The sequence below is a fragment of the Rhinoraja longicauda genome, chromosome 17, assembly GCF_053455715.1.
Source record: "Rhinoraja longicauda isolate Sanriku21f chromosome 17, sRhiLon1.1, whole genome shotgun sequence".
NCBI classification, from domain to species: Eukaryota; Metazoa; Chordata; class Chondrichthyes; order Rajiformes; family Arhynchobatidae; genus Rhinoraja; species Rhinoraja longicauda.
The window spans coordinates 5,308,204-5,334,614 of NC_135969.1; the positions used below are offsets into that span (position 1 = coordinate 5,308,204).

Consider the following 26,411-nt stretch of genomic DNA (forward strand, 5'->3'; position numbering starts at 1 on the left):
TAAGAACTGATAAATATCCAGATTAAAAACAGAAAATGCTGGAAAAACCCCCCCAGCATGTTAGGCAGCAGCTATAGAGAAAAGCAGGATTGTTGTTTCAGGAAGATGGATTTTCATCACAAAGAGCAAAAAGGGAAAGGTAGAAGAGACCAAACAGCAAAATAGATGATGGTACAAAGTGTAAGATTGGATTATTGGAGATGGTGCAAGGTGAAAGTGGTTTAGTAGAAATAAATGGTAACAATAGAATCAATTTCCAAAATTCCAAAACGGCACCTCCTCTTTCAACAGTGCATTTTATGCATCCAGACAATTCACAAAAAAACAGGAGATAGTTGAGTGGAGACACAACGTCAACCTCTCGTCAGCATATATGTTTTTAATATTTGAAGAAGGATCCTGACCCAAAAGGTCATCTATCCATGTTCTCCAGAGATGCGGCCTGACCAGCGCTGAGTTACTCCAGCACTTGTATCCCTTTTTTCCCCGCAGAACTAATTGTTGAGGCTAGATAAGGGAGGTCAGGAGACCACGTGGAAGTTTGCATTGGTGGGTCAATGGTGAAGAATTAGCAGCTTCAAATGCTGGGCATTAGGTGGTGCAGCGGTAGAGTTGCTGCCTTACAGCACCAGAGACCCAGGTTCCATCCCACTACGGGGCTGTCTGTACGGAGTTTGTACGTTCTCCCCGTGACCTTTCATCAAGATCTTCAGTTTCCTCCCACACTCCAAAGACATACAGCTATGTAGGTTAATTGGCTTGGTGTGTGTGTAAACTGTCACTAGTGTGTGTAGGACAGTGTTAATGTGCAGGGATCGCTGGTCGGTGCGGACTCGGTGGGCCAAAGGGTCGGTTTCCGCGCTGTATCTCTAAACTAAACTAAACACGTCAGTTGACATGTCCAAGGCCCAGCACATAGATATAATCATGAAGAAGGCATGCCAGTGTCTATACTTTCTTACAATTTGGAATGGATTTTGCAAGTCAACGAATACACAATTTTTCACAGATACACTTTCCACAGAAAGTATAAAACTATCCTGACTGGTTGCATCATGGCCTGGTTTGGCAATTCCAATGCAGAGGAATGCAAGAGGCTGCACAGAGTGGTGGGCACAGCATCCCCTCCATTAAAGACATCTACACGAGGTGCCACCTCAAAAAAGTGGCGTCTACCATCAAGAATCCCGACTACCCAGGCCATGCTGCTTTTCTCAGTGCCAACAACGGTTGGGAGGCACAGAAGCCTGCAGTCTCACAACGCCAGGTTCAGGAAGAGCTGAGCGTGATGGCGGCACAGTGGTACAACGGTAGAGTTGCTGCCTTACAGCGCCAGAGACCTGGGTTCGATCCTGTCTGTATGGAGTTTGTATGTTCTCCCTGTGACCGTGTAGGTCTTTCTCCGGGTGCTTCAGTTTCCTTTTGCATTCCAAAGACGTACAGGTTTGTAGGCTAACCGGCTTCGGTAAAGATTGTAAATTGTCCCTCATGTTCAGGATTGTGCTGGTGTATGGGGATCGTTGGTCGGCACGGACATGGTGGGCCGAAAGGTCTGTTTCCGCACTGTATCTCTGAAAGAGCTACTCTTCTCCAACTATCAGGCTCTTAAGCCGACGTGTACAACCTGATTCCTGATGATATATGTGATCTATATATTTGTGTATTTATGAGTATGTGTATATCTACACACGCTGAACTATTTTTAATCTCTCGTTTATTATATTGTTCACAGTGTATCATTTTTACATATCCTGTTGTGCTCCTGCAAGTCAAAATGTCATTGTTCTATCTGGTACAAATGACAATAAAACACTCTTGACTTTCTTGACTCTTGAACCTTAATCCTATTTCAGTAACAGAATAATCAGATCTGGCCCACTTTGGTTGTTCCAGGAGCAAGGAATGAAAAGAGTTATGGAAAGCTGAGCTTCATTCCATTGGCGAGAACGTTAAGGGATGACAACTTTTGAGAATATGGAAGTTATGACGAGGTAAATTATAATAAACTAATTTCAATGGCTGATGGTGCAGTGAAGAAGCACAAATTTAGGGCATTTATCAAAAGAATTAAGGACAGTAGGAAAAAATCTTTATTAATTCAAGGTTAAAGCTAATCATAACATCATAAGTGATAGGAGAGGAATTAGGCCATTCGGCCCATCAAGTCTACTCCGCCAGTCAATCATGGCTGATCTATCTCTCCCTCCTAACCCCATTCTCCTGCCTTCTCCCCATAACCTCTCACACCAGTACTAATCATGAATCTATCTATCTCTGCCGTAAATATATCCACTACAACCTTCCGTGGCAAAGAATTCCACAGATTCACCACCCTCTGACTAAAGAAATTTCTCCTCATCTCCTTCCTAAAACAATGTTCTTTAATTCTGAGGCTATGACCTCTAGTCCTAGACTGTCCCACGAGCGGAAACATCCTCTCCACATCCACTCTATCCAAGCCTTTCACTATTCCTCATGTTTCAAGAAGCCCCCCCCCCCCTCATTCTTCTAAACTCCAGTGAGTACAGGCCCAGTGCTGACAAACACTCATCATAGTTAACCTACTCATTTCTGGGATCATTCTTGTAAACCTCCTCTTGACCCTCTCCAGAGCCAGCTCATCCTTCCTCATCCTTCCAAAGACGTACAGGTATGTAGGTTAATTGGCTGGGTAAATGTAAAAATTGTCCCTAGTGGGTGTGGGATGGTGTTAATGTGTGGGGATCGCTGGGCGGCACGGACTTGGAGGGCTGAAAAGGCCTGTTTCCGGCTGTATATATATGATATGATATGATATGATATGGGGCCAAAAACTGCTCACAATATTCCAATTGCGGCCTGACCAGCCTCAATATTACTTCTTTGTTTTTGTATACAAGCTCTCTCAAAATAAATGCTAGCATTGAGTTTGCTTTCTTTACTATCGATTCGACTCAATCTTTGGAAATTGTGGAAACAAATATTAAAAGAGACAAAGAGTGAACAGGTCTTAAGTTAATCAAGTTAGTTCATGTGCAGAAACAAGTGCAGACATGATGTGCAGATCAACCTACTTCATTCTGAAGACAAAGAAATTTAAAAAATACAAGAAATACTATTATTGTGAATTTTACTGATCTAGTTAACTGTAAACCAGTAGAAAACACCCTGTCTGTATGGAGTTTGTACGTTCTCCCCGTGACTGTGTAGGTTTTCCCTGGGTGCTCCGGTTTCCTCTCATGTTCCAAAGACGAACAGGTTTGTAGGTTAATTGGCTTCGGCAAACATTGTAAATTGTGCCTTGTATGTGTAGGATAGTGTTATGTGCGGGGATGGCTGGTCAGTGCGGACTCAGTGGGCCGGAGGGGCTGTTTCCGCACTGCATCTCTAAACTACACTAAAACTATCTAAACCCACTTTAATTGCATTTCCTCTGAAACAATAAAAAATATATTTAATAATATTTATTATTTAAATCTTGTAGGCATTCAGATGCGCTAAAAAATTAGTTATCATGTAAGAAGTTGCAAAACTATTCAATTTCTTTATTTTTCTTGCCTTCTTTAAGCTCCTCTTTTGAACCTATCTCTGACAAAGTCTTTAGGCATATTGCTCTTTCAAATATTTTGCTACAGCAACTGCAAATTACTTTGGGGTGCCTTAAAATTAATGCAGATTACTGTAGTTCAATAGATTTCTCTAGAATAACACACAAAGTCTAGATACTCAAACTCTTTAGTTACAGTGTAGGAAAGAACTGCAGATGCTGGTTTATATCAAAGATGGACACAAATTGCTGGAGTAACTCAGCAGGACATGCTGGAGAGAAGGAGTGGGTGACGTTTCGGGTCGAGACCCTTCTTCTGAAGAAGGGTCTCGACCTGAAACGTCACCCATTCCTTCTTTAGTTACAGTGTTACTGTTAAAATTGGAACTGCATATCAATGTTTCCGCTTACCCTTCAGCATGTTGCAGTATCGAAACCATCAGCTCCACGGCAAGTGCTCCAGCTATCATGGCTAAGCCAGGACGACTCACGGTACATTGTTGGTCCAGAGTGCGGTCTCTGGTTGACTGAAAAACATCGAAGTACAACAGTGACAAAGCACCTGCAAGTTACTTATTATCAGTCAACATACTTTTAGGATGGCAGCAAGGTTTTTATGTCTACGCCATGGTTCAGAGAAACATAATACCCTTGGACTTGTGCAGCATGCCTCATTCTCCTAAAGGCTGCAAGTTCACCTGCTGTCTTCAGCTGAGCTCTGGCAAGTGCTGAAGCCCAACAACACAGGTTTCCCAATTCTATTTCCCTCCTGTCACCTGTCTTAACCTGTCGTCTTCCTTTAGTGGTCAAAAAAAATCAGGGTAGGTACACATGGGGTCAACAGACACTAGCTCTGTTATGATAAATACACTGGGGTTCCAACAGACTGGCCAATTATATTCAAAATTAAATAAAATGGCCCCATATCCAGGTCATCAGGTAAAATTATAACATTTCCTCAATGGGGTAATTTAGATTAAAAACGTTTTCTTTCATCTTCCATGCAGCCACAAGTATAAATCTGTATATGCAGTAAGTGGAATTCTATAACTGAGCAGAATGGACGGTGGCCAATATATTGTTTTATACAATAAATTGTATTATTGTCCCGCCCCCCTGACATCAGTCTGAAGAAGGGTCTCGACCCGGAACGTCACCCATTCCTTCTCTCCTGAGATGCTGCCTGACCTGCTGAGTTACTCCAGCATTTTGTGAATCAATCCTCAATATGCACAGTGAACAAATTATATGCATTGCAGCCTCTCTTGATCATGCAAAACTAGATACAGCAATGATGTATAATCATAGAAGCAACTAAAGAATACAAGTGCATGGAACAAAAAAGTTTTTACAAACTCTCTTCAAAGTTCAAATCAGAATCTTTACCATCGCCTTACTTTCTTGTTCATTTTGAGGAGGCCAGGGTTATACCGCTTTACTTTGCTTTCTAAAGATTACAATTCTAAAGCAAGGATTTAAACACATCTAAAAATTGTAATTTTTATGTTTTAGATTAAAACATTGCAACTATTTTAATTTTGCAGTTTTTATAATTCAATTATTTTGGCATCACAAAACAAAATGGTGGAATAGAGCTGAAAAAATTAGTTAGACACTAACGGCTCAAATAAAATTAATAAAATCTGTAAACGGGGCTGATAGGGTCTTCAACCTAATTGTCTTCCCTTCCTGCAGATGCTCCCTGATATATTGAGCATATAGAGCACAATTTAATACATTGTGATATTATGCAGAAAAAAATCTGTAATCATGAAAGTTATGAAGTATTAAGCCAACGAGTAAGTTTATTTAAAAAAAAATCTATACAAGTATACAACATTGATATCTGGTCAACAATGGATGATGCATTGATGATGATTGATTGATGATGTTTACTAATAGATTATCCAAATAAAATGCTGAAAATATTGGAATTGAAAATATGAATTGAAGTATTTACTTCACTTTTACTTCTTTTGTTTCAACTTCTAATCTCATTTTCCCAGTACTGTGACTCTGGCAGGGATAATCCTTCCACACATTACTCACATCTCCAGGTGCTACCACATCATTACAGAAGTAGCAGCCCAGCCTGTGGCCAGGAATGTTGCAGAAGAGTGACGAGCCCATCGCCGAGGACGGAACAGAGGCAGCGGCAGCAGGTTCTCCACACTCCTGCTTGGGCTTCTTCAGACCGTGCCTCATCACAACGAATGTGTCGAACCCCAAAGCTGCATTAATAACTAACTAGAAACAAAAACATGTCCAATTTGCATTTGACTCCCACCTTTCATATTTACGCTTCCTTTCCATTAAGGCTTTTGACAAATTAGGAACCGGGTACAGAGAATATTTGCATGTTTTATGCAATAGATTTTAAATGTTATTAATTGAATTACACTGATCTACCAAAAAATCCCCAGAAAATCACTTTTATCGTACAAACATTTCAAGTTACAGCTACATTTCATAAAATATACCTTTCCAATTTTACAAGGAAACACATGGGACACCAAAACAGGTCACTTAACAGGTACAGGCATTTAATAAAGATAATAGGACATCAATGCTCAAGGCCACATTAGGGAAAATTAAGTCAAAACCAAACGTGATTCTTGTTTTGGATGCACAAGGGTTCTGGAACAAGATAGATCAAATAATTGCACAAATAGAGATTATGACATTGGTTAACTAGCCGTGACAAAGACACGGCTACCGAGTGGGGTACGTGACTTTAAAAGATAGTCATGATGGGAAGCAGTCAGGGGTAGCCTTGCCTGATAATATTGATGAGATTTCAAGGCAAATGAGGATGGAGGGCTCCCCTGGTTTAAGCACGAGAAAGGCACGAGAGAGTCAGAGACTCTCACACAAGGTACCCCACAGAAATGTACGGTCATGTTCCTGCAGTCAGCAACGTCAGTACATGGGGCAAAAAAAAGCATGGATTAAATGCAAATAAAACAAGCTGCTGTAAAAACTCAGCAGATCAGGCAGGATCTGAGAAGAGAAGCCGATGGACGATGTTCCGGGTCGGGATCCTTCTTTGGTCTTGAAGAAAGGTTCTGACATGAAATGTCATCCGCCTGTTTCCCTCTACAGATATTGCTTGATCAACTGAGTTTCTCCGGCAGATTGTTTTTTTGTGCAAGATTCCTGGACCCGCTTTCTCCTGCGTCTTCGTGAATTGAATGGAATATATGTTTTTATTTGCAAAACTGGTCAGATTAAAGGGATATGTGTCGATATTTAAAAATATATATCTTTGACTTTAGACAAGCGACTCTTTCACGGTGTGTAGATTTGTCCCTGAGTTGCTGTTGATATGCACTCTTTCACCGTGTGTGGATTTGTCCCTGAGCAGCCGTTAATATGCAGTGATATGTGTGTGCACACACCCATTACCTTGCGCTGACTGGCAGCGATGACCGTGGGAAGCCAGCGACTCTCACGCGTGTCCATTAGCAGGAAGATCACATCGTGCGAACAAATGAGCTTCTCCAGTTGTTCAACATCATTCTGGGCCTGTTGCATTGTCACCTCAGAAAAATTCACAGGGTGACCAGGCATTGGTATGGTTAGGTTATATCCTTCCACCTTCTACAATGACAAAAGAGGTAAAACAGAAACAGTGGTTACAACGTCATTTTGAGCAATGGAGCAGTCTGCAACGAAAACTTTCAATTAGGATACTGGAAAATTGCCACAGTGCTGCTCAGAAAACCTGAAGAGGCGAGGAAAGAGACCACAGTAACCAAGACTGGAAAACAATTTTATCTCCAGAAATACAACTAAATCCACGGGCAGGAAGGAAATTGATAAATGCTGATTGTGGATTTAATCAGCATGTCAATATTAAGTGTAGGAAGGAATTGCAGATGCTGGTTTAAATCGAAGATAGACACAAAATGCTGGAGTAATTCAGCAGGGCAGGCAGTATCTCTGGAGAGAAGGAATCGGTGACGCTTCGGGTCGAGACCCTTCTTCAGACCCTTCTTCTGAAGAAGGGTCTCAACCCAAAACATTATCCCTTCCTTCTCTCCTGAGATGCTGCCTGTCCCGCTGAGTTACTCCAGCATTTGGTGTCAACATTGAGTGATGTTTTTATGTCCGGACAAGAAGATTTGTAATCGGAAGAAAGGACTTGCAAATAGGCAGCACCAGGGAGGTCTTTGGAATGCTCCACCATGCTTGACAATCACAGTGTAATAATAATAATAATAATTCATTTATTTTATATAGCGCCTTATCGCATGCTCAAAGCGCTTTACAAAAACAATTAACATAGAAACAAACAGACAAACTATCCTGACGGAAAAGCGGCGAATACACAACGCCAGCGTCCTCTCACGTCAGGGTCCGGCAGTAGACATTAAAAAGCACAAGACACACAGATATAATTTTTTACACAAACAGCCATCACAGTGATTGCTCTAGGCATACCCTCACTGTGATGGAAGGCAAAGTCTTATCTCCTCCTCACTGCAATGTAGCTGAATGTGGTGGGTAATTAGCACACATCAAGAATCAGCAACAAGATGACAGAGCTTTCTTTGTGATCCTTGACTTCCTTATCAGCAGATGACCATCAGTATAAAATGGCAACGAAAACCCCTCGTTGAATATTATCAGCACAGGAGCACCTTAAGGCTGCGTGCTCAGTCCCCTGCTCTGCTCTCTCACTGGTAGCTAGACACAGCTCCAAAGCCATCTTTAAATTTGTAGATTCTACCTCTGTTGTCGAACGAATAATGGGTAAAATTGAGTCAGAGTACAAGCGAGAGAGAGATTGATAATCTGATTGAATGGTGTCAGAACAACAATCTTATGCTCAACATTAGCAGGACCAGGAGTTGATTGTTGACTTCAGGAGGGGATAGCCTGGGATCAACAAACGTGTCTTCATCAATGGGAGGGCAGTGGAAAGATTCAACATCTACAAGTTCCTGAGTGTGTGTATCTCTGAATATCTATCTTAGGCCTAGCATTTTGATGCATAAGAAAATAACTGCAGATGCTGGTACAAATCGAAGGTATTTATTCACAAAATGCTGGAGTAACTCAAGAGGTCAGGCAGCATCTCGGGAGAGAATGGGTGATGTTTCGGGTCGAAGAAGGGTCTCGACCCGAAACGTCACCCATTCCTTCTCTCCCGAGATGCTGCCTGACCTGCTGAGTTACTCCAGCACTTTGTGAATAAATATCATTTTGATGCAATCACAAAGAAAGCTCATCTTCATTGGAAGATGGTGGAGGTTTGGTCTGTCACTGAATATTCGAACACACGTCTGCAGCTGTACTGATTGGTTGCACTTTGGACTGGTTGCATCATGGCCTGGTTTGGCAACACAAATGCACAGGAACAAAGGTGGCTGCAGGACATGTTGGACATTGCCCAGTCTATCACAGGCACTGACTGCCCCTCGTTGAAGGGATCTATAGGAGACACTGCCTCACAAAGGCAACTGAAAACAAAGGCCTGCACCAACTTGGTCATGCACTCATCTTGCAATTACTATCGGGAAGGTGGCACAGGAACACCAAAAACAATAACCATCAGGTTCAGGAACAGTTTCTTCTCAACTAACCACAAGCCTACCTCCGGCAACTATGATCTATAATGGACTTTGTTTTGATTGCACTACTGACTTTAGTTTTGCATTTTTATGCGCTGGTTACCCAGTATGACTGATTAATTATTAATTATGGGGTTTTCTTGCGTTTTATTATGTTAATGGGGCTGTAAAGCTGCAGCACGAAAGATTTTCATTGTTTGGTTGCCGGTGCACATGACAGTTAAACCCTCTGGAACCTTTCACCGAGCTCCACGACACAAATGCCCATTCCCTGAACAATCTCGGAGCGTATGTGACAGTGCAGCCTTCCGCTCAGCAGAACATCAGCTGTATGCCTTCTGCGCTGGGCTGTGCAACCTCTCAGAGAGCTAAAAGGCAGCTTGAACTTCCCCACATCTCCGAACAGATTTCATTGAAATAGATCATTGTGAAAGAAAGATTCAAACGTGCATTTTAGTTTTTTTCAAATAAGGAGCATTTGGAAACATTCAACTCAAAGGGCAGGTTTAACAGCAAATAATTGGGGCCCACCGTTATCAATGCCACCGTACAGCTGGATGCTTGCACTGGGAGAAACCCATGCTGCGCTGAAAGAAACAGTGTGGTCCAGAGCTCAGACGACAGCTGATTCAAAGTCAGCAAGAGATCGACTCAGTGTTTGTGTCAACCTGCAATCTAGACAACATGAAGCTTACAATACATACTTCCAGCACTGGGAACCAGTGTCCACCCTCTCCCAACACCCTTACTATCGAAGCATGCTGTCAGGATTTTAAACAACTGAAGGTCGACACAAAATGCTGGAGTAACTCAGCGGGACAGGCAGCATCTCTGGAGAGAAGGAATGGAGGACGCTTCGGGTCGAGACCCTTCTTAACTGACATGCAAAGTGATGAATCAGGACTTCACAAAGTTCCCTCGCATTTAACAAGATTCGGCTCTTAAAATGGAGTATAGGTCGCATTACGGGTTAATGAGCTGTGTAAATGATCCGATAAAAACTACGTAGGAATTTATCTCCAGTAACTCAAAGGAATCAAATCTTGTGAGTGGAGCAGCCACGACTGCATAGCACACACTGACGAGGAATACATTGCTCTGAAAATGTCCCCGACAATGATTTTAATACATCTAAATGCATTCCATCTCACTTTGCCATCAACACAACCATGTTTTTGCCCTGGCAGTCACCAGCTCACCCATACAAAAATGAAAAATACAAAGGACACTCACAAATACACTGGATTAACAGATCAACATCCAACCAAGAGTCCATTACACAGGCCTCTTCAAAAGAACACAAGTCACAAATGTTATTCTATTTGATTAAGTCTTCGCTCTTAATAATATTTAATCAAGTTTATAAAGCCTAGGCTCAGCGGTTGGAAAAAGGACAGTGGTTGGATTTCAGGACGTAATTATAATCGCAAAATTAGTGGAAACTTTCCCCTTCAAAGACAAAACCAGCAACATGTTAACGAGAGATAATTGTAGATGATGATATGTGAATCACCCGGCTCAGCAACGTGAAGAACTGGTGATTCTGGTTCGATCAGAAGGGAGTAAGTAGCCATTGAGGGAATTTTAATTTTAACAAAGAACTTGGATTGTGAACAAGATAACGTTGCGATGAGGTTTTTATACATTCGGAATTATCCCTCTTGATGTGTGGATTTTGGAACTGCAATAAGAATTTACAGATGGCTGGAGGCAAGATAACAACTAAATATAGTGATCTGATCTTTGCCCAGGAAGAGGAGGCAGGAAATTATTGATGGCTCTTTACATTTATACTGCTGTATTACCACTTCACCATTACACATTTGGCACAAACTTGAGAGCATAATAACACTGTCCCAATTGTTGTGTAATTATTTCTCTGTTGAATTTCCTGTGGGACGTATACAAAGTATATGAGCGGCACAGCGGTAGAGTTGCTGCCTTACAGCGAATGCAGCGCCGGAGACTCAGGTTCGATCCTGACTACGGGCGCCGTCTGTACGGAGTTTGTACGTTCTCCCCGTGACCTGCGTGGGTTTTCTCCGAGATCTTCGGTTTCCTCCCACACTCCAAAGACGTACAGGTATGTAGGTTAATTGACTGGGTAAATGTAAAAATTGTCCCTTGTGTGTGTAGGATAGTGTTTCCGCGCTGTATCTCTAAATCTAAAAGTGATGTGAAAATCCTTGCTCCAGTGTAGCAAATGGTGTGGGTACTTGAGTCCATTGGACGTGGGAGCAATAGACCACAAGTCTGCTTTACTGTTCAATAAAATAATGACTGATCTTCCAAATCAAGTCCATCCCTCTACACAATTCCTCTGCAACTCCAGATGCTAGTTTACAAAAATAGACACAAGATGCTGGAATAACTCAGCAGGTCAGGCAACATCTCTGAAAAAATGGGTAGGTAATGTTTCGGGTCAGAACCTGGAGAAGTCAGAGTGGAGAAGGCAACACTGTTGATGTTACAAAGGCAGTTGGATGTGAAAAGGTTAAGGCCAGCTTAAGGCAAGTAGGTGTCCAAGAGGAGGAAGAGGCGTAATGGAGATGGGAGAAATGTTTTTCAGTAGGATAGGATGCAGGGAAAGGAAGGAGTAATGAGAACTACTTGCCAAAGAAATAGGCATGAAGGCAGAGCCAGAGGAAGTAGAGCTCAATATGATGGTAGCCCAGAACTCATTGAAGTGCAGCGACCAGGTTACAAAAGCTGAGGCCTCTGCTGAGGACAGGTCATGCAGCTACAGAGAGGAAGAGGTCAGAGGAAATGGTGAAGACATGGCTGGGGTTAAGGGGTTGGAGCTGGGGTAAGCAATGGGTTTATAGGGGAGGGAGAGAGAGAGAGGGAGAGAGAGAGGTGAGAGAGGTTGGGGCAGGGTAAAAGACCAGACATATGCAGGGTAGGGGGGACAGCCTAGAGGTGGGACCAGGGAAGAGATGAAATGTTGACTATCCATTTTCCACCACAGATGCTGCTCGACGGCTGCTAAGTTCTTCAGAGCAGATAGTTTGTCGCCCCAGATTCCAGAACCTGCGATCTCCTCTCCCCACTAGTTATTGCCTGCCAACCAGAATATCTGTTTGTGTCTAATCACTTGTGTTCAAATCAGTCAATTAAGTCTCATTCTCCCACTTTACCACAAAACAAGTTGCAATTGTGCCTCACAGTTCTAGATGTTGCACCAAACTGAATCTAATGATTTCTCCTTTAGCTGCCCTGTTAGTTACAACCTCAAAAACCGAGCTGATCAGGCAGCAACCGTGGTGGGAATAGGTAGGGGACGTTTCATGTCGGCATTCTTCTTTATGGGTGCGGGAGGAGTAAGCTGGAAAAGAGATGGGGGTGGAGCAAATGAAATGTGCAGGAAAGAACTGCAGATGCTGCTTTACACCGAAGATGGACACAAAATGATGGAGTAACTCAGCGGGACAGGCAGCGTCTCTGGAGAGAAGGAATGGGTGACCTTTCGGGTCGAGACCCTTCTTCGGACTGCAGAAGGATCTCAGCCAAAACGTCACCCATTCCTTCTCTCCAGAGATGCTGGCAGTCCTGCTAAGTTACTCCAGCATTTTGTGTCTATCTTCAGTTTAACCCAGCATCTGCAGTTCCTTCCCGCACACTCCCTTAGTTAGATGTTAGTTAGTCCCGACTTGGGAGTTTTGCCGCGAAATATCGAACATTCCATTTCACCCACAGATGCTGCTCAACCTGCTGAGTCCCTCCGGTTGATTGTTGCTTAGATTCTAGCATTTGCAATCTTGTGCCTCTAGATACCAGCTGTGATATTTTATATCTCAGTGCCAGCGAGAATGAAGTGGTGCAGTAACACGCCTGGCTCCACGCTGCGAGAAAATAAGACTGTTTGATGAACCTTTTGTGACATTGTCGGTGCCAGAAACGGCTGCTTCTTTGTATACTGCCTAAGTAAGGTCTGCAGTATGATTTTACCGGATTGTTTGCACAAACAAAGAATTTCGCAGTGCCTAGTAAAGCAGCAGTATCTACGCGGCAGTAAAGTATCACTGAATTATTCTTGCACTTTCAGACCAGTTTACAAAATACAGGTACTCCCCAGGTTACGATGGTTCGACTTGCGATAGTTCGACTTTGCGATGGTGCAAACGGCAGGGAACCGTAGCGAGCCGCCGCTCGCTTCCGGACACGTGATCGCGCGTTTTCAATGCATTTTGACTTACGATACTTTTGGTTTCCGATGGGTTTCTCGGAACAGAACCCCATCGGAAGCTGAGGAGCGCCTGTGCAGGAAAGTAATTCAGAGACATTCTATTGTATACCGTTTTGGCTGTAGTTCAGGAACAAACAACCAAACAAACGAGAGTTTTAGTATATAGATACACAAGATGCTGGAGTAACTCAGGCGTTCCGGATCGAGGCCATATCTGAAGGGTTTCAACCAGAAACGTCACCCATTCCTTCTCTCCAGAGATGCTGCCTGTCCCGCTGAGTTTTAGATTTTTTTTAGAGATACAGCGCAGAAACAGGCCCTTCGGCCCACCGGGTCTGCACCGCCCAGCGATCCCCGCACATTAACACTATCCTACACCCACTAGGGACAATTTTTACATTTGCCCAGCCAATTAACCTACAAACCTGTACGTCTTCGGAGTGTGGGAGGAAACCGAAGATCTCGGAGAAAACCCACGCAGGTCACGGGGAGAACGTACAAACTCCGTACAGTACAGCACCCGTAGTCAGGATCGAACCTGAGTCTCCGGCGCTGCATTCGCTGTAAGGCAGCAACTCTACCGCTGCGCCACCGTGCTGTGTTTACCCCAGCATTTTGTGTCTATCTTCAGCCCAGTTACCCGAGCATTTTGTGTCTATCTTCAGTTTAAACCAGCATCTACAGTTCCTTCCCATGAATTATAGAGGACGACGAGTTAAGAAACAAAGAGGAAAATCTGGATTAAAATAGCAAAAATTTGACAGGCAAAGGACAAGATAGAGATTAAATATTAAAAATTACATTGCAGAATTCAAGATAAGCCAGACTGCGATGCTTGGAAAACTGGTGAGAGGAGCCTTTGGTCAGGTCCAATAAAACGGGGTTGAACTGGGAGGCTGGGCCAAACTAAATTATTGAGCTCATGAGTGGCTCAGGGCCAAAACCTGCCAACATTTAATGGATTTTGTCAAGAATCAATCCAGGCGCTTGTGGCCCAGTGGGACAGGGCTGGACAGAAAGTCCATGTAATTGCACATTTGTCACATATCCACTTCTATTTTTATGCAACGCCAGTCATATTGAAGCACCTCTTTCACAGAGCTGGTAGCTCATGAACCTCCATTATTTCTTTTGGCAGTGGAAACTTCAGAAATACAAACAAGCTGCGCAAACTCTGGGATTTGCCAGCGGCAAAAAGTGATTTGAGAGATTTTACCAGTCTGGTAATTATCACAGGATGAAAAAACAGGTCTGGATACCGAGATAAAGCATCTGGGAAACGTCAAGATGAGAGTCCAGGTAAACAGTGCAAGCTCTGGAAATGCGGGGGAATTTAATCTCACGGCTGATGAGAGCGGCCCAAGAGGATGCAGAGGAAATTTGTTCCACATACATATTGTTTCTCATGTAAAATGTGAAGTGTAACTTAATGTTACTCCGGCTTATTTTTCGTCTAATCAGTTTAGAGATACAAGTGGAAACAAGCCCTTCAGCCCAAAGAGTCCACACCGACTAGCGACCGCCGCACACTAATACTGTCCTCCACACACTTGGGACAATTTACAATTTTACCGATGCCAATTAACCTAAAAACCTGTATGTCTTTGGAGTGTGGGAGGAATCTGGAGCACCCAGAGGAAACCAATGCAGATCATGGGGAGAATGTACAAACTCCGTGCAGACAGCACTCAGTCAGGATCAAACCCGGGTCTCTGGCGCTGTAAGGCAGCAACTCTATCGCTGCGCTAACGTGCCGCCACTTGTGTAGTAACGATAAATAAATTAATTAATTACAATTATAAAATTAAATGTGCAAGGAACAAAACATGCCGCAGACACTGCCCAGAGAATTGAAAACTCTTATTTTATGCTCTGGTAACAATTAAATTTTCAAAATAAATGCTCTTCTAAAACAAAAAATCAGAAATTTTGGTTGAGCTCAGTGAGTTAGGCTGAGTCTGTGGAATGGAAAATTGGTAAATATTTTGAGACCGATCCTTCCAAGAGGTTGCACAGTGCCTTGATGGAATGAATATCAAGTTCTCCAACCTTAACGATGGCACGGTGGCGCAGCGGTAGAGTTGCTGCCTTACAGCACTTACAGCGCCAGAGACCCAGGTTCGATCCTGGCCACGGGTACTGTCTGTACAGTGCTTGTACGTTCTCCCCATGACCTCGTGGGTTTTCCCAGAGTTCTTTGGATTCCTTCCGCACTCCAAAGACGTACAGGTTTGTAGTTTATTTGGCTCGGTATAAATGTAAAAATTGTCCCTCGTGTGTGTAGGATAGTGTTAACGTGTGGGGATCGCTGGTTGGTGCGGACTCGGTGGGCCGAAGGGCCTGTATCTCTAAACTAAACTCTGGTAAACCATTCTCTCATTGTTTCACCATTATCATATTTATGACCCTTCCTCACCCCAGTTCGTTCAAGTGCCTTCCGAACAATTAATGCTAATGCTCCTTATCACCTAATCCATCTTCACCTTGCGCCATGTAGTCGTTGGACTCAAATCTTACTCATTCCCCCACTCTGCTTTGAAAACCATCTTCCCCCAGTTCTGAGGAAGGGTCACCGACTGATTAATTGATTGAAAGATACTGCCATGGAAAGCGGCCCTTCACCTCACCAAGTCCACGCCGACCATTGATCACCCGTTCACACTAGTTCCATGACATCGCGCTTTTGCACTCACTACATACTCGGGGCCTTTATTCACAAAATGCTGGAGTAACTCAGCGGGTCAGGCAGCATCTCAGGAGAGAAGGAATGGGCGACGTTTCGGGTCGAGACCCTTCTTCAGACTGATGTCAGGGGGGCATTGATGGTACCTCTTGTAAAAGTCATGCAGAACTCACTGACTTTTAAAAAACCTCCAAACTTATAGTTCCCCAGCCCCGCACGGCCCGATTCTACCTCCTACCTAAAATCCATAACAGAACTGTCCCGGCAGACCCATTGTCTCTGCCTGCTGATGTCCCACCGAACTTATTTCCACCTACCTCGACTCCATCCTATCCCCCCTGGTCAAATCCCTTCCCACCTACGTCTAAGACACCTCACACGCTCTCCGTCTCCTCGATAACCTCCGGTTCCCAGGCCACCACTCCCTCATCTTTACCATGGATGTCCAGTCACTCTACACTTCCATCCCCACAAGGATGGGCTCGAAGCCCTCCGTTTCTTCCTCGGCCGTAGAACCAGCCAATCCCCATCTACCAACACTCTCCTCCGCCTAGCAGAGCTGGTTCTTACCCGTAACTTCTCCTTTGACTCCTCCCACTTCCTCCAAACCAGAGGCGTAGCTATGGGCACTCGCATGGGCCCTAGCTATGCCTGCCTCTTTGTTGGGTACATCGAACAATCCCTGTTCCGGGCATACACGGGCCCCATCCTCGAACTCTACCTCCGCTACATCGACGACTGCATTGGTGCTACCTCTTGCACCCATGCAGAACTCACTAACTTTTAAAACGCCCCCCTGACATCAGTCTGAAGAAGGGTCTCGACCCGAAACGTCGCCCATTCCTTCTCTCCTGAGATACTGCCTGACCTGTTGAATTACTCCAGCATTTTGTGAATAAATACCTTCGATTTGTACCAGCATCTGCAGTTATTTTCTTACATACTCGGGGCCAATTTACAGAGGCCAATTAATCTACAAAACCCACATGTGTTTGAGATGTGGGAGAAACCTGGAGCACCTGGAGAAAACCCATGCAGTTTCCTCCCAAATGATTGCCTAGTTTCTCTTTTCACAAATCCTGCTTGACCACATTCCAGCATCCGCAGTTGTCTTTGTTTTCCAGCGCTTTTCTGAGTTGACCTTGAACCATCATTCTCCAAACACTGGGATTTTTCAAGGATTCATATCAAATCTAAACTATTGCATTTTAGTCACAGCTTACGCCGATCCCCCAAATCATGATTTTCTTTTTGAGACATTCATGAAATTGAGTCATAGGAACTGTTACTCACCTGAGTTGACAGAAACTCGGCTTCACAACAACAATCTTTTAGATGGAATGTTAGCGAGACTGAAGATGAGGCATTGGGGAAAAAATAATCTTGTCGCTTATATTTTATGATCCATTTAATAAAAGCAAAGAAACATTATTAATCGGCCCCTCAATGGGACTTTATATAATATTTATCTTTTATAGTACTATGTTGTTTCTCGACATAACTGAGAGACTTAAGCCAAACAGCATGTGACAGTAAATCAGCAATGTAAATCAGATAATGTTTTATAGACACTTAACCTTTGAAAACAAAAAAAGTACACACTAAAAGATAAATTTAACTGAGTTAAATAAACTCAGTCTTTGCTTCACGATCAATGACTTAAAATAAAAGTCTGAAGAAGGGTCTCGACCCGAAACGTCACCCATTCCTTCTCTCTTCAGATGCTGCCTGACCTTGTTATAGCATTACTGTTTGTGGGAACCTACCTTTTTCAACATTACAGCAACGATCGTGCATCAAAAGGGCAAACTGGTTACCCTTCCAAAGATCACAAAGGATGCAATTTATGCAAGTCATATTACACCGAAGATTGACTCAAAATATTGGAGTAACTCAGGGGCTCAGGCAGCAGCTCTGGAGAAAAGGAACAGGTGACATTTCAGGTCGAGACCCTTCTTCAGACTGAGAGTCAGGGTCGAGGGAAACTGGAGGTATGAAAAGGTACAGAGAACAAGGGAGTACCTCTAGTTTCCCTCTCCCCTGACTCTCAGTCCGAAGAAGGGTCTCAACCCAAAACGTCATTAATTCATCTTCTCCAGAGATGCTTTCTGACCTGCAAAGCTACTCCAGCACTTTGCATGATTAGCATTTACATAATAAACCCGTGTTATCAAATGCTCAAATCAAATTGTGCCACTAACTATTGGCCAATATGCTCCTGCTTACAATTAAATAGCTTATAAAAACCTACTTTCAATATGGTGCTGGGTTGTCCTGGACTTGTACATTTCACACAACTTCAAGACTTACGAGATTTAGTTTAGTTTAATTTAGAGATACATCGCGGAAACAGGCCCTTCAGCCTATCAAGTCCACGCCGAACAGCGATCCCCGCTGATTAACACTATCCTACACCCCCAAGTGACATTTTACATTATTACCAAGCCAATTAACATACAAACCTGTATGCCTTTCGAATGTGGGAGGAAACCGAAAATCTCGGAGAAAACCCACGCGGGTAGAGAGGAGAATGTACAAACTCCGTACAGACAGCACCCGCAGTCGGGATCGAACGCTGGTCTCTGGCGCTATAAGGCAGCAACTCTACCGCTGCACCACCGTGCCGCCACAAAGAATATCAAAGAAGATGATATAACTCTGACTCTTCACCTCAATGACCAGTACATTACAGCAATTCCTACTTGGTTGCATCTTATATACTAAAACTCTCGTTTGTTTATTTATTTGTGATCGAACTACAGCCAAAACGGTACACGATAGCTTGACAATTTTAGGCCCACCTTACTCACTGTCATCGCTTTAATGGTAAAGCAAGTCGTTTTATTGAAATCGGTGTTATATTTTTAAAGTTATTCACATTTTAAAGTTTAAATCTATCTCCTTGGGAGGGAGGGGGGAGGGAGGGAGGTGGGGGGGATGGAGGGAGGGAGGGAGGTGGGGGGGATGGAGGGGGGAGGAAGGTGGATAAGGGGGGGTTGAGGGGGATGGAGAGGGGGAGGGAGAAGTGGGGAGGAGAGGGGAGAGGAGAGGGGAGGGAGGGGGGAGGAGAGGGTGCTGCACCAATGCAGGAGAGGTTTGGGCCCAACGGGTCCACTTGGTCCAGTAACCACTAATTGTCTGATCAACCGATTCATCCAAAAGGGAAATTTAATTCTGTCTGGAAAGTGGCGTCAAATGCAATTTCCCTTTGAGTGGAAATACTTGGATGAAGCTGGAGTTGGTGAAAGTAGTTGCAAGAAGAGAAAGAAAACTAGGCAGAAATAGAAATACAGGAAAGTCAAGCAAATTTCATTTGGCAACTAATCAGAAGGCTTATTATGGCGTGGATATCCATGACAGCAGAAAACAAAATTACGCACTATAATATTTTAAGTTTTATGCTAAATCTGGCTGTGCCTACACTCAACCTGGTTACTTAGTGCTAAATAGGAGTCGGTAAGATGTGATTCTGCGCCAGCCTCGCCATTAACATTATCACAATAATCATACACTTACCGTAAGAACCCTGGATTAAATATAATTGCTGTCATTTGAGGACATTTTCAAAAAATGATGCTTCAAAAAAGAAAGCGCATGTAACAAAATAACTAGCCATGGATAAACTATATATTAAATACATCAGAATTTTAGTAGTTAATCATTTTTTGATGATATAACTCTGCTATATCTAGGCTTGTATACACTGGAATTTAGAACGATGAGAGGAGATCTTATCGAAACGTATATGATTATTAAGGGGTTGGACACGTTAGAGGGAGAAAACATGTTCCCAATATTGGGGGAGTCCAGAACAAGGGGCCACAGTTTAAGAATAAGGGGTAGGCCATTTAGAACGGAGATGAGGAAAAAAAATTCAGTCAGAGAGTTGTGAATCTGTGGAATTCTCTGCCTCAGAAGGCAGTGGAGGCCAATTCTCTGAATGCATTCAAGAGAGAGCTAGATAGAGCTCTTAAGGATAGCGGAGTCAGGGGGTATGGGGAGAAGGCAGGAACGGGGTACTGATTGAGAATGATCAGCCATGATCACATTGAATGGCGGTGCTAGCTCGAAGGGCCGAATGGCCTCCTCCTGCACCTATTGTCTATTATCTCATTCCCATTTATTCAGAGGACATGCTCTTTTCCTATAGTGTTTCCTGTAAATGGTTAAATGTTCTTCTAACAAGAGATGCTAAGATGGACCCATTGGCATTGGTATTGACTGCTGCTGAGTTACCCACAGATTACAGCACCTTGATTACAGTATCATCCTTCGATTCACATGTGCCTCTTTTGCATCAATGACAAGGACCAAGAAAACCTTAAATATTCAATGTACAAATCCATAATGAAAGGTCTCCTTGGTTACCATTCGATTTTACATTTAATGAGTCAGCAAATGTTTTTTAAATGTTTTAAAATGTAAAGTTAATAGCAATTAGCATTAAAAATTATTCTGAGATCATCCAATGAACTAGACAACCAGTTAAAAGCCACTTCTTAAATACCTTTTCTCATTTTGTTCTGAAAGCTATTCTCCTTTTTCCATTTAAGCCATGAACATATGTTTAATGCAGAAGGCATCTCTGTAAAGATCAAAGTGGATCTCCCTAAAGCAGGTGCCGAGACGGCAGTACACTGAATAACCCTTGCCTGTTGCCCCAGTGCAAGATTAGTCAGGCACAAAATATAACAGGATCACACTAATAGCATCAGGTAACATTCCCGATTCTTTCATTACCACTCCAGCAGTGTCCAGTCCAACTGGAAGGACAAGCTGTGGGAGTCAAATCAAGGGTGTTGAATTGTCATATGTAACGACAATGCGGCAATACAATTCTTACGTGCAGCAGCATTACAGGCCTCTAAACACAATAATTTAGCTTAGCTTATTGTTACGTGTACCAAGGTACTTTTGTCGTGTGCTAACCAGACAGTGGAAAGACGATACATGATTACAATCGAGCCATCCACAGTATGAAGATACACGATAAAGGGAATAACGTTTAGTGCAAGATAACGTCCAGCAATGTCTGATTAAAGATAGTCCTAAAGGGACCCCAATGAGGTAGATAGTAGCTACGCAGTGATACGCACAGGTAATATATAATAAACAAAAAATAAAATGAATTAATAAACCCAATACTTGTACAAAAAAACCTGAAGTCCTTAGTCCTTGTAATATTGTAACAATATTACAATATATTTGGAGACGGTGGCCAGGAAATCATAATTCATACGTTCTAGGAGCAGAATTAGGCCACTCAGGCCATCAAGTCTACTCTGCCATTTAATCATGGCTGATCCATCTTCCCTTCGCAACCCCATTCTCCTGCCTTCTCCCCATAACTCCTGACACCTTAATCAAAAATCTGTCAATCTCCATCTTAAAAATATCCATTGGCTTGGCCTCCATAGCCGTCTCTGCAATGAATTCCTCAGATTCACCACCCTCTGACTAAATAAATTCATCGTCATCTCCTTTCTAAAGGTACTTCCTTTTATTCTGAGGCTATGGCTCCTGAAGTTTGGTCAATAATGTTTGAGTTAGGGGCAACATAGTGACAATTGACATAGTGCCAATTGGTTATCAGATGAAAAGCATGGATTGTTGCTTTTACCCCAGACATTCACGATTTAGATCTGCAAATATTCACAATTGTTTTTGGACAGTCTTACAGCTTGGAAACAGGCCCCTTAGCCCAACTTGCCCACACCCACCAACATGTCCAATCAACACTAGTCCCACCTGCCTGAGTTTGATCCATATCCTTCTGAACCTGTCCTATCCATGTACCTGTCTAAATGTTTCTTCAAGGCTGCCTCAACTACCTCTGCCAGCAGCTCGTTCCATACACCCACCAACCTTTGTGTGTAAAATGTTACCTCTCAGGTTCCTATTAAATCTTTTCCCCCATCACCCAAAACCTATGTCCTCTGGTTCTCAATTCCAAACTTACTGCACAAGGTAAAATGTAGTAATCTGGGTGTATATAATGTCAAGATTAGTATGGCAAGAGGAGATTTCATTGAAAAATCTCTGTTGAATTTCATTGATTTACAAGCTCGTACAGGGCGCTATATGTTGGATGCAAAATGGATGTTTCCCCTGGTTTAGGAGCTTGAACCAGTTGTCATGAAGCTCGGAATAAGGGGGAGTAGATTTACATCAAAAGATAATTTTTTTCCTCCCCACTTGGAGGGCCATGAATCATTGAAATGTTCTGCGCTGAAGACTGTGGAGGTCTATTCTTTGATTTCATTCAAAATAGAAATCGATGTATCCCTAAATATCAAGGGAAACAAGGTCTCTAGATAGTGGTATTGAGGTAGAAGATGAATCATGGTCTTGACAAATGGCTAAGTAGGCTCAAAGAGCCATATAACCTCCTCCTATTACAATTGCATGTTCTTCAAGATCAGAAAGTGCTAGAGGTGCCCATCAGATAGGCCGCATCTGTGGCAGGGAAACAGTGAACATCTGTAGAAGACCTTTCGTCAATTGTCTTCAACCTGAGACATTTAGTTTCTCTTCTCACAGATGGAGACATGGATAGGACAGGTTTGGAGGGATACGGGCCAAATGCAGGCAGGAGGGACTCGTGTAGCTGGGACATGTTGGCCAATGTGGGCAGGTTGAGCCGAAGGGCCTGTTTCCACAATGTATGACTCTATGAGATGCGGCCTGATCAGTTGCATATTCCCAACATTTTCTGTTTTTAAATTAGATTTCTAACGTCTGCCACTTTGTTTCGATTTTCATATGTTCTTATATTTAGTTCAAGGAGGTGGTGCAAGAATGCTTCACTGAACACAGGGCTGAAAGGGCATTTGACTCAGAGCCCTTCTCAGGCTCTCATACTCTGAGTGGCTTCTATCCTTTTTCCGATTATTTTGGTAATCCAAGGGGAATGCCCACAAATTCATTCTGTCGCTGCTTGGAAGGTCAAGCTTACTGAGCGCCCCTGTCTTTTGTCGGCGTTAGCAATGTTAATTAACTAGAAAGAAAACGACACTTGCAGAATTGCAACAACAGCCAGCCGACATTCCTCCTTCCGACTGCTAAATACAACACTCGGGTGTGCAAGGTTAAGAGAAGGTGTCAGCTCTAAACCAAAATGTCCAAAATAGTGGCACCGGGTTAATGCGGCATTGCACTTGGATTGGCGTTGTGATCTACCGTCTCTGCATACTTCAAGCAGAACATCAGCTATGCAAATGCCAATGACCTCACCAGCATGCCAGCCGGAATGACTTGCATCACCCATGACAGATGGTACCTGCACTGTGAGAGTTAGCTTTTGTACCTGAACTCACAACAGCTTCGCTCCGTTAGAAAAAGTGCTTTCCTTTTGGAAGGTTGACTACATTAAATCTTCTCATCAGAAGGGCTCCATTTTTTCCATATTAGTTATGCGACCGAATTTTTCTAGGGTATAGGAATAGTTAATTAAGCAAGATTTATGGTGCACTGAAATTGAACAGAAGCAATACAGTGTCTAAAGGGCTACTGCAATGCTGCCAACAATGCCATTAACAATAGACTATAATGTAAATAATCAACTACGGACGGATTTCAAATACAAAATCTCCAGCTACATTGAATTCTTGCTTCTGACACGTGCTTTCAGCTCTTGGAGCTCTTGGATCCTTGGCTGAATACAATTCTGAAGTGAAAATGTTAAATGCAATTTGTATCCTGTGAAATTGCCCAGTAGCCATTTTAAGTCTGCAAACAAAATGAAATGGGCAAGAACAGGTCACTACTTTACTATTCAACCTATTAAAGAAGAAATTAACTTCTTTTCCACAGCGTCATTAAGATTTCAGTGAAACAAAGTGGGTAGTGTCCGACTTGTTTACCTTCAGTGTGAAGAATTATACCATGCCCAGCATGACAACCATGTACCCTGATCTTGCCCCAAAACATTGACATTCCCTTTCCTTCTTCACCAACCTGATCTCCCGGTGTCTCAGCACTTCAACTCCCCCTCCCATTCCCAATCTGACCTTTCTGTCCTGGGCCTCCTCCATTGTCACCGTGAGGCCCAGCGCAAATTGGAGGAACAGCACCTCATATTTCGGTTGGGTGGTTTACACCCCAGCGGCATGAACATTGACTTCTCTAACTTCAGATAGTCCCTGCTTTCCCTCTCTAACAACTCCCCCTACCCAGTTCTCCCACTAGTCTTCCTGTCCCCGACTACATTCCATCTTTGTCCCGCCCCCTCCCCTGGAGGTGCAGATGGGGTCTAACAAGGGTGAAGCAAATGAGCAATAGAAAGATTAATCCCTGGCTGGAAAGAACATGCTCCATTTTGTTGCTAAATTTAAAACAGAGTATAATTACAAGAAGACCAGGACCAACAGGGGGCAGAATCTTAACCAGAAAGATAAAACATTGAGAATAGGAGAGCAGAGCAGAGGCTGAGTGCTGTGTAATGAGTGGTTACACTCCTGACCGCCATCACTGTCACACAAAACCCCGCTGGGAACATCCATGACTTGCTCAAATGGGTGCCGTCACTGCAACGCTCACAAATTCAACACAGACCAGTTACAGATGAGCAGATTGAACATTTTGTTCACTCAGCTGACTCGCTCCTTCTCATTGTACACCCCTTCCGCCACTGGCATGTTGTAGCTACAAAATGCACTGTCGGTGAGACGTGCTGTGGTAACTGCCTCAACCTCTTGGCCTCATTCGCTCAACCACTGTGAAGGATAACCTAATGTCAAGGAAGCACAATCACATTCAAGTTCTCATCAAAATGATTTGGTACATAACGTTCCCCGATCACTGTCTTATCCGCATATGTTAAATATGCAATGTTACAGGCACGATTAGTAAGTTTGCAGATGACACTATAGTGGATGCTATCGTAGATAGTTATCAATATTACAGCAGGATCTTCATTGGGCAAGTGGGCTGAGGAATGATTAATGGTGTTTAACACAGACAAGTGAGAGGTGTTGCCTTTTAGGTCGAACGAGGACAGGATCTTCACAGAGACTAGCAGAGCTCTGGGGAGTGTTGTAGGGCAGAGGGATCTTGGGAGTATAGGAACATAGTTCCTTGAAAGTGGCGTCAGAGGTGGATAGGATGGTCAAGAAGGCAATCAGTCATGGCATTGAGTACAGAAGTTGGGGTATTATGTTACAGTTGTACAAGACATTGCTCAGGCCACATTTGGAATATTTTGTTCAGTTTTGGTCACCCTACTATAAGAGGTAGGGTGTTAAGCTGGAAAGAGTGCAGAGAAGATTTATGAAGCTGTTGCTAGCACAAGAGGGCCTGAGCTGCAGGGAGAGATTGGGGCTGCCAGAAAACTGATGGTAGATAATAAGCAATATTACTCAGTCATGGATAGCATTCCCAGTCCAAATGACTGTAGAACTCCACAACATGTTATTGAGAAATTATAAACAAAAATCTAAAACCCATAGCCCAACACCCCCTGCTAATTTACTTCTCCAAGTCCTGCTTGTTTTGATTGCTGAAAAGTGTTGTCATTATTCACCAGCACCCTCTGTAGGCAGAAACTCAGTACAACAGCTTTGCACAGAGCCAAAACAGCAGCTTTTCATTCCATTTGGTAACAAATTACAAACAACTACACTAATGTATCATTAACTTAGCTCAGATGACTGCAAGGCAGACAAAAAAATAAACTCCCAATTCAACAGAAGAATGAGAGAGATTATTGATCCGAGTGGTGAGAACATAGAAAATTGGCACCGAAGTGTGTAGGGCGGAACTGCAGATGCTGGTTTACACTGAAGATAAGACACAAAATGCTGGTGCAACTCAGTGGTACAGGCAGCATCGCTGGATAGAAGGAATGGACGACGTTTCAGGTCGAGGGCGTGCAGCGTAGATTTACTAGGTTAATTCCCGGAATGGCGGGACTGTCATATGTTGAAAGACTGGAGCAACTAGGCTTGTATACACTGGAATTTAGAAGGATGAGAGGAGATCTTATCGAAACGTATAAGATTATTAAGGGGTTGGACACGTTAGAGGCAGGAAACATGTTCCCAATGTTGGGGGAGTCCAGAACAAGGGGCCACAGTTTAAGAATAAGGGGTAGGCCATTTAGAACTGAGATGAGGAAAACTTTTTCAGTCAGAGAGTTGTGAATCTGTGGAATTCTCTGTCTCAGAAGGCAGTGGAGGCCAATTCTCTGAATGCATTCAAGAGAGAGCTGGATAGAGCTCTTAAGGATAGCGGAGTCAGGGGGTAAGGGGAGAAGGCAGGAACGGGGTACAGATTGAGAATGATCAGCCATGATCACATTGAATGGCGGTGCTGGCTGCTCCTCCTGCACCTATTGTCTATTGAGACCCTTCTTCAGACTGAGAGTCGGGGGGGGTGGGGGGGGGGGGGTGGGAAGCAGAGATAAGGAAGTGTAAGGTGTGAAAAAGAGATCAAAGTGGATGG

At 43.3% G+C, this 26,411-nt stretch overlaps 1 protein-coding gene across 1 annotated transcript in view; it reads right to left on the bottom strand.

Moving 5' to 3' along the window:
• The window catches only part of atg7 (ATG7 autophagy related 7 homolog (S. cerevisiae)), a 183,452-nt gene that overhangs the window by 108,915 nt on the left and 48,126 nt on the right, over positions 1 to 26,411 (bottom strand). The window contains exons 12-14 of the mRNA XM_078413787.1: positions 6,932 to 7,126; positions 5,576 to 5,773; positions 3,938 to 4,053 (exon numbers count right to left, since the gene is read on the bottom strand). Coding sequence (XP_078269913.1) covers positions 3,938 to 4,053; positions 5,576 to 5,773; positions 6,932 to 7,126 — 509 coding nt within the window. The remainder of the gene's footprint in view (positions 1 to 3,937; positions 4,054 to 5,575; positions 5,774 to 6,931; positions 7,127 to 26,411) is intronic.